Here is a 21,652-nt window from a genome sequence, read left to right as displayed (position 1 = left end):
GACCACAGGAGGAAAGTCAGTACATTCAGTTCCAATACATTTACAACTAAAGACCTGCTTTGTAGTGGTTATCTAAAAAGGATTTTGATATGGGTAATATATAACACATTTTGTATGATTTATACATTTGTTTTTGTTAGTGCCTGATGATTTCCCAATTAACCGTCATATCTGAGCTTGAGGAAGCTGTTCTACCCTATGTTTTCATTTATCCTGATCTGTCAAGATTTTTGGAGGACAATTCTGTTCTACTCCCATTCTCAGTCACTTCTCTTCCCTAATCCTATAGCTACAGAAATACCCAGTAAGTAAATAGTGAATAACTTACCTGAACTTGTATATAACCAAGTTAAAAACAGAATATTAACAGTTATAAAATGCCATATATAAGTTCATTTGTGTTCATTTTCAACATTTCATTTGAACATTGCAATAAAATTAAAAGTAAAAATATACTTTCAAATGTTTAAAAAAAGATAACAAACCCAAACATTCAATAATACTAAACTATAGCTACCATTGAACATAGTCATAGCAGATTTCTTATGTGCCATTCTATATACATCAGGTCTAGCTTAGTGCCACTGCAAGAGACAGGAGTGCTGCTCATGAAAGTTTTTCCAAAAAAAAAATCAGTTTTACAGACACAAAAGATAGAAAGCCTACATAGAAATAAAAACAATTCAGATCATTAGGATATTAAAGCACAAAATTCCTGAAAGAGCAAATAACATCCATTTTGCTATAAAAGCAGATGATCAGTTTTTTTTTTTTTTTAAATGGGTAAAAATGACCATTTTAGGTTTAGAATAGGGGGTGCACAGCACTTAAGAGCAAGCTGACTTGTTTATAGTCATACGGCATGCCAGTGGCAGCAGATGGGAACAGAGCCCATTTTGCAGCATTCGTGTTCCTCAGAGTAACCTACCCAACTGGCAGAGAGAGGTGACTAAAGGCTGGGGAACAGTGGAGATGCCCGTTGGTTATTTCCAAGAAAGAATCCAGTTACTGAAGCCTGTGCTCTATAACTGCATCTCCCTCCCTCCATGTTTTAGGCAGCAATCTGATGTACAACTAATTCACAAAATGGAACAGCTCAGCTGAGGGGTAAAGTCTATCACTTTCACATGCAACCGCTCTTCACTTGTAGAGATACCAGAAATACACAGACAGGGTCAGCAGGGGACAAGTCTGAATTGTCACATGGGGCGGGCGGAGTGGAAATCAAGTTCTAAGTTTTCTAGCTTTTTCAGACAGCATGCCTGAAATAAAGTATAGACACTGGTGATTTAGCTTTAATTTGGGGGGCCAGCGGGACAGAAAGGAGAAGAACTTTATATTTTGAGAGAGAAATACAGAAATGGAATAGTCTCAAAAGCTAGAGGAGCATGTTGAAATAACGATGGATGAAACATGAAAACAAATGACCCCACTAACAAAAGACATGGTCAAAAAAGAATGTCTATAGAGATTACACTCCTTGGTTGCATTTTTTGCAACTATCACAAGAAGCGTGCATGAAGCATCCCACAGATACATGGAGTAAGCGAATAGGTTCAGATATGCACAGCGCAATACCAGGAATCAGGCAGATGAGTTTCTGCAAATCACACCATGGAGTCCTGAGGCTAAATACACTGAATTCAGGGGAAGGAAACCACTCCAGGAACCAGTGGTGCCACACAGCACACAGATCAACCCTACATAAACTCCTGGTTGCCAAGCTTTATTTGGCTGAGGAAGACAGGAAAAAACGTCCAAAATACAGAACACAGCTATGGATGTAAGTTAAGTGATAAAGTATATCTCATGAGGCTTTTTCTTTTTTTTTTTTTTAAAGTTACTTTTGTTTTTGCTTTTAATGCCAAAACCACAAAGCATTGATTGTTAAAATATGCATAGTTCTTATATTCTTTGAGTAGGTATCTATATCTTTTTCCTATATGGCTCATATAGAAAGAAAGCAAGCAACACAAGATTCCAGCTAACAGCTCTGTGTAAACAAGTCCTGAAGAACTCTGGAAGTCTGTCTGCTTATTGTTAAGATTCAACACAGAGGCAAGGAAAAGCACGTACAGCTAATGGGGCCATCTCTCAGGGTCATCCAGCAGCTGTTCCTGTTGAATATTCAAACACACCCATCCACACCCACCTCCACCCATGCATAAAAGGATTGAAAGGATCACCGGACAAGAAACAAGAAAGCAAGACTGCTGACATTTAAAAACGAAGACTGCTTTTGGTAATAAACAGATTTCTTCCTAAGCCTCCCCACCCTCCCTTTTCTGTTACCCTTCCTATAGACCTTCTTCTGTTTTTCTTAGTGACATAATGCTCTAAAATCATTTATTTCTCATAATTATGATCTAAGACCATTCAAATGACTTATCACTGGATTAAACCCTGTGCAGAAAAATAAAAATAGACCTCCTGCTAAATTATATATTTCCTCTTTTAATTTGACTCCTTTATGTCTTGGGCACTATGGAAAAAATCATTTCTCCAGTACTTCTGGAAAAGAAAAAAAAGGTAACATTTTCAAAAACACGCAGACATTTCTGGAGTTTTTTTTGTTGTTTTTGTTTTTTAAGATACTCAAATACAGCAAGATTCAACTAGTGAGATCCATATATCCACATGCGGGGAATTAGCCTTTCAGCTGAAATTAACTTAAAGTTACTTAGATTGATAGATAGATACTATCATCCAGCTGTTTGCCCAGTCTATGTTTAGTGTTGCTAACCTCTGTGAGTGCTGTCATATGAGTTGACATGATGCTTGATTAACAGTTTCTCCTTTTTTTTCATTTTTTTGGTTTTTGTTTGTGTGTATGTGTATCTTTGAAATTATAGCTTCCCTTTCTCTGAATGCGTTGCTCTATTCTGTTTTCTGTTGCCTATTTTTCTTTATGAAAACAACCTTAGAACTATTTTAAGAAAAACTTCCTATAAGACACACGTATGATTTACAGTACATAACAGAATGAGAACGCAGAGCCACTGCAAAAAGTTACTTTTATCTGTCATAGATGAATTATCAGATAGGAAGATCAGAGTTCCAAGCTTATAGCTTGTTTTTAAAACAAGAACTCCAACCCACTTGGAGAACACAAGTCACAGACTGGCAAAGTATTTCTAATGAGATTTCTGAAGAAAAAGAATTTCAATTGAAAAATAAAATGCACTAAAATCTGAAAAAAAAAAAAGGTCAAAATCTAAATAGTTTATACTTGAAAAACTGAAGATATTTGAAAAAAAAAAAAAAAAGTAAATTTTCCTATGGAGAAATATCCCATCTTTCTGATCAACCCTAGAGATATTCTAATGGTCCGCAAGTCAGCAAATGTCATCTAGAAACTATCAATCTGCTAACAGAATAAATTATTTGGAAACATGACAAGTTCATAAGCACCCACACACAATAGCAAAAGAGAAATAAAGAAAAAAGAAAAGAAAAAAGTCCACCTGTTAAAGCTATGAATAATTACACAACGTTCAGCCGATACATAATACATCCTGGTATTAATCTAGATCCTTAAATATCCTTCTGGTACTAAAAATACTTTAGAGGAACTGCACATCCCAAGAGAACAGCTTGTAGAGAACTTTCTTTAGCTTCCTTTAAATTTTGCAATTTCCTTTTATATCTGAACATAACCACAGTCTAGAATTGTGGTTTGTGGATCTGGATTAATTCCATGTGGTTCTCTGAGGACAGAGGATCCTTCTACCAGAGGGAGAAAAAAATGCCTGGAGGATATGACAAACATAACATCGTTATAATGGTAGCAAAGCAAACCACCTTCTTTTGCAGTAACTGCCACAAGTGGAGATGGAATTGGCTTGGTTTTCATATTAGAGTACAGAAAAATCATTCTCTACTGTCTCTGAGCTCTTAAAATCATATTCAATACCTTTTTATTTTCTCCTTAGAAGTCTATGTCAACGCATTTTTTCTATCATGGGATATATATATATTTTTTTTAATCTTGAACTTTTTCTTGTAAGGTTTACAGTAATAGCATTGCACTTTTTTAATGCAAAATCAACCTTATAAAGACTTGGGGCCTTTTCATGTTTTGATTTTGTGGAGGGAAAGTGAACTTGGAAATAGTTGGGAACAAGTCAGAAAAAGCTGAGAAGTAATCTTGAATACTGTATTTCAAAGAGAAGCTACTGAGTTGAAACACTGTTAGGAATTTATTGCAAATAATGCATATCTAAATTAGAAACATGATAGCCAGCCAGGTGTGACTAACAAGGATGATTTTTAGCAGATATTTGCGACCCCTATCAAATCAAATCAAAGTCCAGAGCATGAGAAAAGCAAAATCTGACCCAGCCCCACCATTACTGGTGTATGTGCTACTCATATTTACATATTAGGAACAATTAAGGGTGTGGTGAGATGGTAGTGGTAAGAAACACGTGAGTCTGTAGAGCAGATCTTTCTTTTCTAATGAAAATCGATGCAGATTGAACTACTGTGAGTTAACAAGGAAAGCCTGCACTGTGCAGTGCAGCATTTGGCAGAGCTAACAGTTCATCTCTGACAGCACTGCACTTTGCCTCAGCTCTGCTCATGTGGCAACACTGGTTTCAATGATCCTGGTTTCAGCTTTCTACTAATCCTCATCAACTTCTAAGAAAAAAAAAAAAAAATGTTTCACAGGAAAGAGTTCGCAAAATGTGAAGTACTAAGCAGATGTAATTTTAAAAGATCCCTGCAGTATGCTGCACTTTGTTGTGACATTGGTAATATAGGGTTCAAACTTTCTTGCCAGAAGATACTATATTAACTTGTATTCAGTGGATAAGGCATGCCATCACAGTTGTAACATAGCAAATAAAAAAAAAAAAGGGGAGATTATTTTTCTTGTTCCCGTTCCTAATGTTGCTCTTAGCTTTGTTTTCTTTACAATTTATCACATTTTGTGGCTACCGACTTTGGAATACTACTTTATCTATCATATATCATCAGTATTTTGCTTTCCATTTGCTGTTTACTTTGGTCCATGCTTGACAAACCCACACCTTCAGTTATTATTAAAAACAAACAAGCAAGCAAGCAAGCAACCCTCCTTCCCTTGCAAACACTTGCTTAATAATTGTTATGTTTTCTAGTGCCATTTTCCCATTTCCCATTTTCAACATATGCTACACTTTTTAATTTGAAGACTTGGGATTTTAGGTATCTGAGAAAAGAAACCTAAATTTTTATTATATCATCATGTTCAATGCCAATCCAACATACTGATTTTTTTTCACCTTCTTGTTCTGTCTAATTTTCTGGGATATCTAGTGTTCTAAAGGTATTGGAACTATGATACAATGACTAATATTTAGTAAAGAATTTTACTTATACTTACTTAAAATAAAAGAATATGCCAAGAGAAATCAAAAGTGATGCAATTGAGAGACCATGTCCTATGATGGCCAAATAATACAAGTTCAGAGCCGTCTGCAATACAAGAACAAAATCAAGCACTTGTGATGCACACAGAACTATTATTAATAAGTACAAGCACATCTCTTCTACCTCAAAATGATTGTAACAGGATGAAGATAATAAAAACATTACTGATAATGACGAATCAAATCCGGAATCCTGCAAATCAACATCTTACTAAAATCTCTTTCTGTAGGGCACATCACAGATTGATTGAAATTGCTACGGCTTAGCAGTTCAAACATTAGTTTTTTTAACTATATACTATGTTTCTTCTGAGTATTTATATAAATCTGGTTATTTATGTTACTGTGCTGGGTGCTCTCCTGTCTGAGGCTTGACTCAGATGCATTTATGCATCTCTTAAGCAAAACATATTAGTGTGCTTTACATATGAATTTATTTATTTTTTGCTCATAAATTTTTCTCCTATCATTTGAAAATTACTTCCTTCCAAGGAAGCTGTGATTGTGATACTGGAACATTAGCTTTCATTTCAAGAATGAAAAAAATTAACAACTCAAAAATAGTAAAGACTAAATGCTGTTATTTAATAAATCTACCATCAAATTCCAGTATTATGAAAAGCTAGGTACATAGCAAAAATAAAAACGAAGACCTGGTGAAGTAAATATTTGGCATGTATACATGTTAACATCAATTCTTTCTCTAGTAACAAAACTCTGCTTTAAATTACGGAATCTGTTTCTCAAAATCACTTATTTGGCATTAAATACAAGATAACCATTTTGCACATAAGAAAATGAAGATCTTTGGGTTTAACCTTTTATTATCACAAAAGAGTATAATTATCTACATTCTATTAGGAAGAATAAGAGCATCCGTGGGCTCATGTACTCCGTAGTCTGTGTCTCCTCTGAACCTGTAAGCTCTGAATGGTTGCAGCCTTCTTCATATATATGGACTTTTCAAATCACATAAAGAGATTCAAGGTAAAGCTTTAAGAAATGTTATTAGATGAGACAAGGTTACCTATTTGTAGAATAGTGAGAATTGTAGAATAGCTAGAATTTTTCAAGTTATTATTTATTTATTTATTTAAATGTATAATAAAGGAGTTAAAACAATGCAGTAGTTTAAGTGAAATTTTCATAAGAAATCTGGAATTGAGAAAACGAGTGCTACCCCTGAAACTGTAAAGACTGTCTATGTATGTATTTCTATGGAAGGTCCATATCATATCCCACATGACAACCTCATTCAGTGACCAATTTAAGACAAAGTAGCATGTTTAAGATTTTGAACATTTCTGCACAATTTAGAACTGGCCCTAAACAGTGGTACGCTAGGGACCACAGAGGGACTGTAGTGGTATGCTAGGGGCTACAATGACAGTAAGAATTGAGCAATGAACAACGGCCATGTTTATTGTGCATTATCTAACCTGCCTTGAAAGAAGGCCACAAAGAAGCTCCTCACATTATTCATACACGAAGACCTGCATTGATCTAATCCTTTCTGAATAACATTCTGTCAGTTTCTAGTCAAATATTAGCAAGAATCAATGAGTTGATATCTCTCTACTATAGAATAAGAATAGAATTAAACTGCCATGGATATACTCAATTGATTTGAGAAAAAGCAATGCAAAAGTGCTTTATTATCACCTTTTCTCAACGTGGTTTCTTGGTAAATAACATTAAACACTCTGACAGCAATGATGCAAGCAGTTAGGGTCCCTATTAGACTAGATGGCAGTATTCTTGATACAATCTACTGTTACTGTGCTTTTTTTCCATGAGGCCTAGATTCACTCACAATCTATCCTTACATTTTGTATTTCTATTTTTTGGGCATTTATGGTGTCATTTTACTGCTTTTTCCCATGACTGAATGTGTTTTATAAACATTATGAATACTATTAGTGGACATGGAGGCTTTTTGTGTGGGTGAGGGATAGGAATATGCAATTGTATACATTATACCCTCACATATCACTGATTATCTCAGAAAGCAGTTGGAGCTTTACCACATTTTTTTCCCTAAATCTGTCAATGGATGGGCATCCAAGCTAAACTACAGTCTATAAAAGTGCCATCTATATAGATACCCACATAAATAAGTGTGCACACAGTCTACCTTTGATACATAGGAAAAAAACAAACTCACAAAGCATGTTTTTTCCATTTGTGTGGGCAGTTTAGTAATTCAAAAACTGGAAAAAAAAAATTCCTCTTGTGAGCCAGGACACAAGACATCCACAAGGGAAGGGCCACAAGGGAAAACAAAACCTAGCTAACACTTCTTATCATTTACTAACCTGTGGCCTCCAAAAATCCTGTGGTCAATCCACTCAACTACAGCTTGCCTACACTTTTGTAAAACAGAAAATATTAGCTCTGCTTTTCATATTACATTGGAAAATAAAACAAAATTTAAAAAAATAAAAAATCCTAGTTCTTCTTAATGCTGCCTGGAAGATGCAGTAAGTCCACATAAAACTGTTGTGGACCTGCTGAAAATCTCTGCCACTATGAGTTAATTGGATAAACCCATGCACTCAGCAGGTCTTCAAGAGAAGTGCAAATGTCCTGCAGTTCTGCTGAGCTTGTACCCTACTTCAAAATTACAGAGCAAAATGTAACGGATGTTCTTTTAAGGAGTACATTTTGCTTACCAGTAGGTGACTGTGGATGACATAGACAAGTACTAGTGCACATTTAAAATACCCACAAACAAAGATGATAACATACTAATCAAGTAGTTAAAATCAGCTGTGAAAGCCTTTTTTTTTTTTTTTTGAGTCTGCTTAGAACAATTCATCATTTTTATTCAGCATGTTTTCTCTTTTTGCATTTTGATGTTACATTAACTCTGCTGCCTAATTTTTGAGATGTTAAATTTTTCAGACCAATTTCTTAACTGGTGACATGCATTTGTTCATTTCCTACCTTCACTTTTTCATGCGTATAGATATTACACTGGGTGTAGTTTGTCCACGTCCTGTTGCTTTCTGGGTGTCTAAACCAGTTCCCACTTGGATCACAGATCTTCGTCACTTTTTCTACAGCCAAAGTAGTTGGAAAGAAAAACAAAAAAAGAAAAACAAGACAAAAACACAACAGTCAGCACTGAAGTTCTACTTCCTGATGCCTCGTATTTCACGAAAAAAGATTGGCAAACAAATGACAGCTTTATTAATATGACTAGAGAGACACTGCTTGTTACTACAAATTCTGAGAAACTAGAGGCCATTGCTTTTGCTTGGCAAGGGCAACTGATGATGTGTTCTTCTTAAGAAAACAAATAGATTTTCCTCTTCCAATCCAGTTAAGTATCAAAAATATATGAAACTGATGCAGAACTACCAGATGAAGTGACAGGAATGGCTTCTTTAACATCCAAGACATAAACTGATGTCTGACATCCTACCACTGTAAATTAGGATTGGACAGGCAGGAAAATATCAACAGAGAAACTGCTCAAGAACCAGACTGGAAAATTTCCAGGACCATATAATGATTTCTACCTAATCAAATGAAGAGAGGCATCAAAAGACCGTGGGAAATACTAAATGCAGTAGAAGCAGACAAGAGTTGACATCTATGACATTTTCCACATGCTCACAAAAGCAAAGTTAAGCTTACAGAAGTAGGAAAAGATTCATTTGGAGAAACTCTTGTTGACTTCAACAGCTAAACTGAGGTAGAATAAATAATGTTTCTGCTTATCTCTCAGAGGGAAAACCTCGTCTCTATGAAGAAAGAGCTGTCATCTAAATTCTATTTGTATTTCCTCACCTACAGAATCCTACTAAGGCACATTTCAAAACAAAACAAAACAAAAACAACAACAAAACCCACTAACTTGCCAATATTCTATGTGATAGAGGGAAAGTGCAGATAATGGATTTGGAGTTAGTTAAATTCTAGTACATTAGTGACTTGAGTGGAGCAAAAAGTAGGCTTTTTATTAAACAACGTGTTGATGCAGAAGCCCATGCACACTTACCTGATGGATTGAAATCCTGAAAGTAGTCAGGACAACGCTGTACTGACACAGTTCCTGCAGCAACATCACTCCAGCACAACCAGCCATCCCATGTCCTGTTACAGTAAGGACCTACGAACAAGTGGACACCCGATAATAAACTAACAACCCTCCTTTCACAAGTAAGATATCTTTTGAAAGATAAGTCTTTCAAAAGTAAGATATAGCACTGCATATGTTAAGTTTCTCACTTGCAGCAATGAGTTTTCTTCATAAAGAAAAAAAAAGCAAACAAAATTTAGCAACAGTTAATTATAACTTCATGTAATAGAAACAGCTTCTTACGTATATATTTCTTCGAACATGTTTTAGAATACATCATCATTTACCTCATCAGATTTAGAGCATGGTAGGCTAACATTCTTTGGGCAAAGCAAAATGCATCAATTCAGACTGAATAATGCACGTGAACAAAGAGCCTTAAATTTGCAAAGACCATTTTACTGAATGTATTTACATTTTGGATGTACACCAAGCCTCTATATATGTGTTTATTAGCTCATGGAAAACACACTGGTATCCTAGAAGCCATCAGAAAGCCCACATGGGAGGCAGCCACAGTTCCTTGTTCTCAGGTAGAACTGAGCCTGCAGATACTTCTCTAACTGCTCCAGGACAGGGATGTCACAGAGTCCTTCTTCTGGAGCCCATTTCAACGCCTCAAGGCACTCACACAGATTTTTAATATCTATATGTAGGCATGCAGAATGACTGACCTACAGATCTGAACATATTCTTGTATTTTCCTTCAGTTTTCTATTCAAGACATAACATATTCTCCCTGCCCCCTAAACTATCTCAAATGATGCGTATTTCAAACATCACATAGTTCCCCTTCTTATCTAGAGATTTTCCCGCTTGTCCAGATCCTTTTAAACTCGTGGTGCCCTGGGCTGGACATAAACTTACACTGTCATACTCGTATCCATTTCTGACCTCCAGACATTGCTTTTCTACAAAGAAACACTTCAGAAGAGAAAAATACTGTGTAATTATCCCTTTTCCCCCCTAAACCATTCAATGCTTTCAGAAGTTATAAAGTTGGAAATGATCTCCATTTTCTTAATCTGGATATCTGTTTAAATTATCATTTTCTAATGTCATCAGAAATAAAAGTTTTGTGTTATTTACCATATAGTGGATGTAATTCAATGGGCATTACATGCACTGTAATACACAGTGTTACTGTGAGTTCCAAAATGATGTTTCTAAAATATGGTATGAATAGAACCTGAAAAAATTGTTACCAATATAAGCAATGACTAATATAACAAAAGGATCCTGGATTACTTTAGTTATATCTATCGACCACCTCCCTCTGGAAAACCTTATGAGAAAATAAACTCTACCTTCTTTCCTATGAATGGGATCATGCATAATTTTCTGGTAGCATTCATACTGTGCTGTCATAATTTTATTCCGTGTAACACTCAGTTGAGCGAAGTCGTCTGTCATATTCTGATGCCCCTCAGCTGGTATGGCAGTGGCAAAAAACTAGGAAGAATAAGACTTATTTTAGCAAGTCACTTTTAAATGTATTTTTAATGAATTTGGATCTACTACTCACATAAAAACTGATAAAAGTTTCTTTAACTTCAATCACTTTAAATATTATATTTTGAATATTATTTTACTGAAGGAAAGTGATCTTAAATCTTACTACTGACGATCTGATTTTGTAGTTTTCTGGCTGATATAGGCATGTCAACTGTTACCATAAACTTCTCTGCTAGCAAAAGATATGCTGGGTTCAACAGAGGTAATTACGGTTTGTTAGCATAGGAAATAAATGGAGGATATAAGGCAGTAAAGATCTTGCTTTGTGGAAACTATATTTGAACTTATTAGCTTTTAGAAAATAGCAATTTCTCTGGTGTTCTGTACACACTTGGATTACACACAAACTGGAATTCATTAAAAAAAAAAAAGAAAAAAAAAAGATAAAACTCACCATAGTAACCAAGAGGAAGAACAGCAAAAACGTTATCCAGTTTTTTGTCATTTTTGTATTTGGTGCAGTGTATTTTATGTTGCAATCAAATGAACTCAAACTGCAATGTAAAAAACAGGAAAAAAAAAGTAGTAAATCACAAAAGCCAAAACTGATAAAAGACTTGATATTTTCTTTCTGCATTAGAACAAATCAATGGAAGTCCACTGAATTTTATTCTCACATGGTGCCATGTGATATACATGGTGATGTACAATATGATGTGAAGAAAATGCCCTCAATTCACCAGTAGCAAATTGCAGCAGCCAAGTTTTTGCTGCACCAACACCTCCATCTCTCACAGGGGAGGAAGGAAGGGCCACCCATTGCTTCAGCTAACACCACTTCTCTGGAGGATTTGTCCCAGTTGGGAAGCTGGTACCCACTCTGACAAATATGTGGCAATTAACAGCTTTCAAAGGCCAAGATCTGAGTTGGCTCCTTGACATCTCTGCTTCGGGCAACTAGACCATGCTGCAGTTCAGTTTACTCTACAGTAGACTTAGATTTACACACACACACACACACACACACACACACAATTATTTCCTATTCTCTTCATACCAGCTGATTTTTAGCTTTGCCATTTCTGGAAGAACAGGTCTAGTAAGTAGATGCTTTAACTGAAAGTCACAACCTTGTAAGGATAAAAAAGGACAAGAGATAGTTGTAAGCTATAAAATAGTTTCTGTATATGCAGTAGCTGTAAAATATATAGATAACAGAACGATTCAAAAAAGCTGTAATTATCTGACAGTACAGACTATTCTAGAATTTGATTCTTGAAGTGTACAATGCACCTAAAGCAAAAAATATACAAAATGATTTCTTAAGCACCTTGACCACCTGTTTTGCAATAGAATAAGTAATGGAAGAATAGAATTCTGAGTAATAGCACGAAGAGCATTTTGTGCTAAATTTAGCTATTTAGCACGAACAGGCTATACACACTACAAAATATGAGATCACTGTTGTTTATTGTAAAACTTGATGAAAATACAAGAAGCCTGTTGTAAAACCAATTACTGTTTTACCTGTTTAACCCAGAGTAAAAGCGTATCAGTAATCTTTCTCTATTTTTACCGCTGGCATGCAATTCTCTAACACTGATTGCTGGAAATTGCTCAGGTAATTCAGCAAGACGCTGAAATTCAAATATGCTGTTCTGAAGGTTCTTAAAACACTAGAACACAGACCAACTGACATACATGAAATATATTCACAATGCACTCTAATAGTTCTTCAGAAAATCCATATTTGATGAGAACTACAGTGAATTGATTATTGCAAAAATCACTATCTGACACATACAGAATGGCAACTTTTGTAGTGTTTATTACTAAAGACATTGTTAATAAAAACAATCTAAATATCCATGTACAATGACTAAGGATTGACTGAATACAAAACATAAATGAAGACATCGTAACTAGTAAAGAGGCAATATGATTTCAATTCTGCATGACAACAGAGGGCAGGGGTGCATAAATTTAAATTTGTTACAATCCTTTAGTCAATTTTACTTGTGCCTAATTACCTAGTGGGGAAAGAAAAGAAAAAAAAAAAAAAAGCACTGCCCTTCTAAGGAAATCAGAATTATCTACTTGGATATAAAACAATGGAATAATCTTCCCTCTCTCTCTCTCCAGTGTATGCCAAAGCACATCTGCATAGGGCTAAAAGCCATACATGATGTGAGCAGAACAAGGAAAGAGAGGAATCAAGTAGAACACAGCATCCTTAATTTAATATTTGTTTTTCTACTTGCATACAAAGAAGTTAGAAATAATTTTCTCCACAATAGTTCCAAAAATCCTTCTGCTAAAAGGAATGTTGGATGGCAAATTTAAAATAAAGATTCAAATATTGCCCTCACTTAACCTTGCTTATTTTTATTTATCTAAAAGATATAATATCATAGAAGCAATGGCAGAATTCATCTGCTTCACTTCACAGCCCATGATCATTTCGATTTCACAGTATCAGAAGTCATCCTGTAGCCTGGTTCCTTTAAGGGTGTGAATCTTTTCTTATCTAGTGGTTTTGTAGACACTCCCTATCAAGTATTCCAGTATCCAGCATTAAATTATTAGTTTTTCCCAGGAGATAAAAGATTAAGTCAAGTCTATAATTCACTCAATACTTTCCACTCAGTCCACACAGTTACTAACTGCAAAGCCAAAAACTTATACATAGACAAAAAAAATCCTCTTCCCGAACATCACTACTTTTGGATTTAATTACAAAATGCAGGGTGAAGGTCATTCAGACACCTATTTGGACTTCAGCAAACCATTTCTTGCATCATCAGATGAATTCATTCACTCAAAATCTATTCCAGTTGGTTTGGACAAGAACTTGTACAGGAAGATAAAACACTTTCTTAGGAATGGCCAGCAGCATGCTCAGTTCATTGACTGAGGCAGCAAGCCAGCACTCCTGAGAAAGTAAGGCTGCTTTTATTAATCGTCTGTTCTGATGAGCTGAAAACCAAACACAATTCTTGGAGTATTCTCTGCCTCTCCCAGCTGGGAAGTAGGAGATGCACAAGGCAAGGAAATTGACAGTAAATGAGAGACGTTGTCAGGTTTCTTTACACAGTAATGCTTCCCCAGTTGTTATTCTGTTATTAAACATCTTTGACAACTCTACCAGGGATAAGAGAACATCTTTATTGGACCGAGATTAATTTGAGTGTAATGAAAGTTAACTTGAGGGAAAAGATGGTAGAGGCTCATTCAGAATCCCCCAGTGCCACTCAGACAGTGGGGGATTCTGAACAAAAGCCATCAGGATTGTGATTTACATGATAGGTGTTGAAGGAAACTGTAAGCCAGTGGGGAAACACTAGGACAGTTCTGCCTTACTGATTTTCCCAGTAAAACACAATGTCAGTGGGAAGAGAATGGCGAATCTCAATAGCAAATCAGATCTTCAAAATCTCATTTTTGTTTTTAGTGTGTGCTGTACTGAACACCAAGACAGCTGAAAAACAACAAAAAACAACCAACCAAAGCCAAAACAAAACCACAACTCAGCAACCTTGAACTGCCTGCTTTTTGTCTTGATTGCATTCTCCATTGCCCATATTAATGATACTCCACAGGCCCATGCAATGTTTCTCACTGATAGCAGTGACATCTACTGAAGAATGAATTCAAAAGGAACTGCAAGCTGAACTTAGTCAAAAAAGTCACTGGTGTAGCTTTAACAGATGTTCACATTTCTCTTCCTCCTGCTTTCTCTACAGAGCCATCCATCCTGTCTCATCAGCTGTTTCTACTTTTAACCTTTTCCCATCCTCCCAAGAATAAATGCTGCCCTTGCTGAGCTCCAGACACTTCCCATTTCAATGACAAACCAAAAGGGTAAAAAAAAAATTAAAAATAAAAAGTAGAAAAATACTGTTTTGAACTTCAATCACTTGACCACATTTAATGCATCAAGAAAAACCTCAGGCTTCTACCTAAGGCAGTTACCCTTAAACTTGACTTGAAGTCAGAGTGCAGCTCCGTATGGGTGGCATGGGAAGGAGAGCCTTACACTTATACACTTATACAATGATGTATACTTACATCATTGCAGGCACCTTCATTCACATGCACAAACTTATTTCACTAATCGTCTGGTCATCTTTGATTCACCCAAGAAAAGAAAACATTTTCAATATAAATCACATTAGCTTGCAGCAATGTTATAATCTTGCAACACTGAAGTTGAACGTGCATATATAGATGTATATCCTTCCTCTCTGGCATAAAGCAGGGATCAGAATGGCTGCTTTCTTAACAAAAAAAAAACAAAAACAAAAACAAAACAAAACAAACAAACAAAAAAACACCTCTTCCTGTTATTCTAGCACTCCCTGATTTTGTCTGGTTGGACTCCCTCTCAGATACAGGCTATTTTGATACAGGCTATTTTATTATTTCTGATTCTTTTCAGAGAGGGGCGTGTGATTCAGAGCATTTCAAACCCCAGGCAAGGTTTGGTTGTTTCAGCCCAAGGTACAGGCAAAAAAAAAAAAAAAAAAAAAAGTTGTAAAATGCCCAACCCTTTCCAAACATCCTTGATTTGAATTGCTGCCTTACGCTGTTAGAAAAATCCAGTGGTCTCCAATGGAACTAAAGTGTCATTTGCACCTCCATTCACATAAATCTTGAGAGAAAAACTGCCCATTAAGGGACAGATTCTCTTTCAAGAATAAGGGCTTCTGCGCACCAAATTCATTTAGTCCTGGAAGTGGACTAAACATCTCCACACTTACAAAGAGACCAATCCAGGGCAATTTGGAAAGCTCCCTAATCAGGTAAAATATTCTTCTGATTTCTGAGGGAACCACTTCTGCCAAGATTTGGACCAAACTGCTCTGATGGTATGACAAAACATCTCACAGCTGTGTGTGGGAATTTCTCTATCCTCCTAATAATTACGGGGTTAATAAGGCTCAAGACTAATAGTTACAGAACAAATCTACCAAACTCTGGGTAACACGGTTTCATGACATTAGAATTCCCTGCTCACCACCACTTTGAACTAAGACCCAGTATCAGCATTTGCAGACTCCTAAAACCAGTGAGACAGGAGATGAAAAGAGTGTGATTTTCCCTGACAAGACTTTACAGTACAGAAGCATTAGTTCTTCACAGCTTCCAAGAAACCTCACTGCACAAAAACATTAAAAAAAAATGTTCCTCATACCATTTTCAGCTCCTTAGGAGTACTAGGATAGATCGCTGTGTGTACCACTGACTGGTAGCAAGCAGCAGCATGAAGATAGAACAGTGCAAAGAGCTTGCCTGAGAAATGCAAAGGGATAAACTGAGATCTCCTCCTGCACTGCAGAAGAAAGATGCTTACAGTGCTCTTGAAGACCTCCACAAGTGAACCAGCAATTATGAAAAGATGTGCAATATTCATATCACCACTGTAAAAAATAATATAGGAAATAAACCAAAAGTACCACACGCCCAGTTTCTTTCAATATTTCATTCTCCAAACCCACAGCACTGCTCACATGCATGGAGATATTACATAAAATACCATATCTGTTGTTCTGCGCACAAACTTTCCTTCCTCCTTCTACCTTCTTTTCTAGTAGCTTTGCCCATGGAGCAGCTGTGGCACAACAGTATTTACTCTATTCTCGGGGATTATAAGTTAAAATAAATGGAGAAGAAACAGAGGAGCACCTCATTTTTATTGTTTTATTATCTTAGACCAACTTCATCATGCATTAAGTGGTAGTTTAGCTCAGTATGAGAAAACACTGGCTGCTTATTTCCTAGGCCACGTTATGTGTGTTTCAAGATCTCCTGCTTACTGCAAGTAGAAAATTAGGTCTAGTTCCCAAAGATGTTTCACATCATTTATTCTATTAGCATGCAGATTGTTTGTTCATTTGTTTTTCCATCACTCTAGTAGCTTGCCAGAGGCCTTGCGGAGATTGCAGAACCATCTGTAGATAAGATTACACAGATTAAATTACTTCTGTGTACTTTTTCTCATTAATAGCTTTTGGCTACCATTCAGATAAGTTTTGTCTCCTACATCAACGGACACTACTAGCAGTTATTGACAACACACTTGGCCATTTCTAATAATACCTAAAATCATAAGAACCAATCATAAAGGGATGGTGGTGTTAGTTTTTTGGTGTGGTGGAAAGACATGACTCACTATTTTGTAACACTTTTCCTACTCTGTTCAGTTCAGAGGTTTGGGTGACATTTTAAATTATCTGGAGAAGAAACACAAGCTATAGAGGTCCAGTTAAGAAATCAACCCAACCCAACCAACAACCACCACAAAAAGAAAAAAAAAAATTATTCCACCTCAACAAAACCCTCAGAATAAGGGTTTGGAGGAGAAATCCTCCACAAGGTTCTTCCCCTGGAATATTCAGCAATTTTTGCTTTTGGGCGATATTACTCCTGTCTACATAGCAGAGAAATACAAAGACATTCCTCCTTGCTCTTACATTGACAGGTCTTCTCTTGGCCTCTGTACTTTCAATGCCTTTTCTCTAAATTACGAAGGCTCTACCTTCCCCTTTCAAACGTTGAACTTTCTGTTGACTTAAGAACATACACAGCCAGCAGTAGGAAACGCTGCAATTGCATGTGGAAGACAGACAACAACTCAATTGAGGATTAATTGAGTTACAATTTAGCAGTATCATTTACAAGATATTTAATTGTGTCAAATAAATGCATATATGAATGTTAGAAATACCAAAGCAAAGTAATATTATCTAAGATAAGCAAGAGACACAGAACTCCACAGTTCCAAAATCATTTCACAAAGTTTTCTTGGCTCTAATATTTTCTGCCAATAGTACTGATTATTTTATCTTCTAAACAGAAAGCTTTATCAGAGTTCAACAGCACAATATAATGTAACTTCCTTATTTCTAGCCTAAAAGGAGATAGCAAGAGCTGTCAGCTAATATAAAATAACCTTTACTGTAGAAATCAGTTCCCCAGTACCACTTTTCTTTACATATTTTATCAAAATACAACAAATAACTTAGGATAATATTTCCCCCATTAGTTGCATTTTAAAATGATAGGGTTTCTCTTGGTTGTTTTTTGTTTTACAGTTCCTGTCTTATACAGTAATACCAGCACCCCAAATGCTTTCCTCCTTGAGTTGTTAAATAAAGGCAATGAAAATGTGGGTAAATAAATGTTTAGCAGCAGACTGACATTGAGGTTCTAGAGCTTATTCTCTGGGATCCAGCTCTGATTTCCAACATTTTATAGTTACTAGTGCCTTCAGATTTTTCTGTGAATGCTATTTGTCTATCACTCTGTTGAAGAACTTCTTGTGCTCACTTTACAAGCTTAACCCTTTTCACCCCATAGCCCAAACCCAAACTGTGCCTTGATTTCTAAAGTCCTTCAACATGGCCATGTATGCTACTAGGCGTAATTCACATTTTGTTCAATATTCTCCATTCATGATGCTTAAATCCTTTAGCATTCATACAAGTGTGAAGAAACTTAGAAAGAAGGTTGCTCTGTTGAATAAAGTTACCCGTAAAATGCTAGAGTGGTCAGTATCAAATGCTGTAGGAAAGATCATTATTGGAAATGAGGATGAAAAGCGAATAATGACTGATTAAATTCCAAGAGCTGGTTGATTAGGATGATTAGTGGTGGTACTTTTTTTCTACTAGAGTAATTTGCTGGTATATTATTTTAAAAACTTCATTTAAAATCTATTCAGTAAGCTTTCTTAAGATTTCTCTTCCTCCAAAGCAATTGCTGTGTTGAGACAAAGATGTTTCAATTAACGCGTTAGTTTTAATAGAAGGGGATTGCTTGTGATGTTTTCTCTTTTCCGTGGATCTAATGATAACAAAAAGTTTGAGAGCTCCCACAGTCTTCTTATTAGGTATATTTGAATGCTTCATTACCCTTTTGCCACTTGCCAATCTGTATTTTCTCCTGTGTTCAACAACAAAAAATAAAAACCTAATTGAAACTGGAGAAAGATATTCACAGACACATGCAGCAAAACCTCATTTGCTACACCCCAAAATTCACAGGGACATGTTACTAATGTGACCCCAAACCCAGTCAATTACACAGTATAGCCAACATCATGAGGATGTCACTGGAGCTACTGAATCTTCCTGCCCAGGCCCAAATTCTATGAAAATCAGAGAATGTCATAGGATAACTCAAACTGGAAAGGACCCACAGGGATCACTGAGTCTAAGTCCTGTCGCTGCACTCTAGCTGCATATTCAAATAGAGAAGCTGTAAAGCTTTCAGCAGAGGCCTTCATCAAGCATTTTGTTCCAAAGGCTCCCTCTCTCTTCCTGTCTCCCTCTACAGCTCCTTCTGGCATGAATATGGCAAGGATTTGGACCAGGGAACACCAACACTCATACAGCTGCTACAGCGAGGCCAAGTTTCCGCAGTTATTTCAGAGTGTGGGCACAGCCCTTAGCTGAGAGCATACAGAGACTGAGGACCTTTTTTCTGTGACCATCAGAACTGTGAACCTTAAGCATGTGTGCCAAACAAAAATGTTTTCCACCTTGCTTTCCTCTCAGCTCACGCCTGCTGACATGAATAACAAAAGAGTAACCCATGTGGTTCAGCAGCATTGCAAGTGGGAAGGGCATACAATGGGAATTTTATCCTGGAGCACCCACTCTGAAGCAGAGGGTCTCTCTGCTTGCTTCCTTCCTTTCCTCTCTGATCTCTCACACTCTGCTCCCTCTTTCCTCCATCTAACTGGGAAAGGCAGGGTGATTTATTTCCAAGAAGGAACTTTTCATAAGAATATAGCTACAAGATGAAATTATGTAGGTGAAAAATATTATATTGACCTCTCTGCTCCTAAGATTTTTCCACCTCCAAACAAAATCAGTCAATTAAAACAATGGCAGCATGAATTCATGACTTCATCAAATAGACCTTAAAACACTTGTATAAAAACCTTGCTCAGATGTTTAAAGTTCTTTTTTTTTCCAGACACTGCTTGTTCAAGAGTGCAGAGCGAACTGCTGCTCTGTGCATGTCTTGCAGTCACTATTTTTATTTGAATGACTCTGCTCAATGCTGCTTACCAAGTAACGACCCGAAAGGGAACCAAAGGTTTCTTTGTGAAAATGATTACAGCATGAAGTCATTTTCTCAACTGGCCCCCTTTAGAAAGTTTTCTGTGTGTGTGTGTTACTTCTTCATTGAAACATGCTAATTTTACAGGAACAATATTTCTACAGTTCAAAGAATTTTCTCAAGGTGAGAACAAGGCAATGGGAAAGGGGGAATGGGTTAACCAAAGTGCATCACGACTTCTGTTTGTCCCAAACTTACTGCTCAGGCTTTTTGTCACTGGCCCCGACCCAATTTGGCAATTAATTGTGTTCATGTGAAACTCACAGGTTTTAAATCAGAGTTCTTCCTAGATTCACATTTAGAAATGTGAACATTTACATATAAATATACACAAAAACACTCTCATTCAGTTCTAAATATACTTTGATAATGTTTTCCAATATGATTTTTTTATGAAATTACTAATTTTTAGGTGGACCATGCCACTTCAACAACTCAGAGCAGGATGGAGAAGTAGCAGGTGGCCAGGAAAGGGAACTGCTTACGCCAGCATAAACACTGTGCTGCTGCAACCACTGCATCAGGACCGGCGTCCTAAATTTGGGTTCACCTCTGGTCAGTCAATCGAACAGAAGTGACAAAGCAAACAGAGGTAAACTCTCAAAGGATATGTCTGAAGCGCTATGGTCTTTTGATTTTGTGTTGATTTTTTTTTAATAAAACAAACAAACAACAACAACAAAACACATAATATGAAGAACTAAAATATCCCCAAAGTATTCATCTTTTAACCAGTAATAATTGGTCTCACTGGAAATGAATTTTCAGATGGAAGTTCATACCAAACACTGGCATTTTCTCTCACAGGCTATTTCTGATGCATTTACTATACCAAAAAAAGTTCAGGCAAATTTACAGCAATTTTAGAAAAATTCAGCTTGGCATACATATTCAAAACAAAATAAACGACCAGCTACTTCAAAGCCTTTACCAGGTCAGCCTAAGTCACCACAGTTCAGAACATTTCCTCTTAAATTTAAAATTTCACATGCCAGAAGTCAGAAGTGCAAGATCTGGTATATTTCAGCCTTTGAATATTAGACATTACAAGTTATATTATGTTAAATTATCAAAACTATTAATCTGTCCTGTAGCAAAAGCCAAGAACAAGCAACAGCCAAAAACAACCTTCTGAATTCTAGTGGTCTGAAGCCTGTCTCCTTTCCTTTTTAATTACCTACAGTTATTTCCTATCTTTATTATGTTTTTTTTTCTCTGTTGTATTCCTCAAATGGCATTTGATCAACAACTAAATTGGACTCATACAGAGCGTGTTAGCCAGAAAGAAGATTGCAAGACTCAAAAACGTTAAAAAACAGAAGTAGTTAATCCCAATAATATGGAAAGAAACTACCTTCCACATATTTTTTAGAAGTTTATAGCACTGAATAATGATTCCTAGCTGCATATCCATATAAGCAGGGTCTTGAGACCTGCACTGCCTTAGTCTTGACTTCTAAAATCAAGTCCTATACTCTACATGGAGAAGAGTCAAGGCTTGCAAATGACAGAAAAGAATGGAGGCACATACTCAAAGGACAGATTAAGAACACAGCAATGTCAAAGC

At 36.3% G+C, this 21,652-nt stretch overlaps 1 protein-coding gene and 1 long non-coding RNA gene across 2 annotated transcripts in view; one reads left to right on the top strand and one right to left on the bottom strand.

Moving 5' to 3' along the window:
• LOC118259662 (uncharacterized) overlaps positions 1–2,422 on the top strand; it is a 28,352-nt gene extending 25,930 nt beyond the window's left edge. The window contains exon 5 of the long non-coding RNA XR_004782080.1: positions 1,957–2,422. This is a non-coding gene — a long non-coding RNA (uncharacterized LOC118259662). The remainder of the gene's footprint in view (positions 1–1,956) is intronic.
• Positions 1–21,652, bottom strand: part of CALCRL (calcitonin receptor like receptor) — a 59,714-nt gene that overhangs the window by 12,763 nt on the left and 25,299 nt on the right. Inside the window, exons 2-6 of the mRNA XM_035569360.2 lie at positions 11,411–11,510; positions 10,809–10,953; positions 9,421–9,531; positions 8,361–8,473; positions 5,369–5,460 (exon numbers count right to left, since the gene is read on the bottom strand). Coding sequence (XP_035425253.1) covers positions 5,369–5,460; positions 8,361–8,473; positions 9,421–9,531; positions 10,809–10,953; positions 11,411–11,461 — 512 coding nt within the window. The 5' untranslated portion in view covers positions 11,462–11,510. The remainder of the gene's footprint in view (positions 1–5,368; positions 5,461–8,360; positions 8,474–9,420; positions 9,532–10,808; positions 10,954–11,410; positions 11,511–21,652) is intronic.

The sequence above is a fragment of the Cygnus atratus genome, chromosome 6 (assembly GCF_013377495.2).
Source record: "Cygnus atratus isolate AKBS03 ecotype Queensland, Australia chromosome 6, CAtr_DNAZoo_HiC_assembly, whole genome shotgun sequence".
Taxonomy (NCBI): Eukaryota; Metazoa; Chordata; class Aves; order Anseriformes; family Anatidae; genus Cygnus; species Cygnus atratus.
Note: the sequence above shows the minus strand (reverse complement) of the source record. Positions and strands in the feature narration are given on the sequence as shown.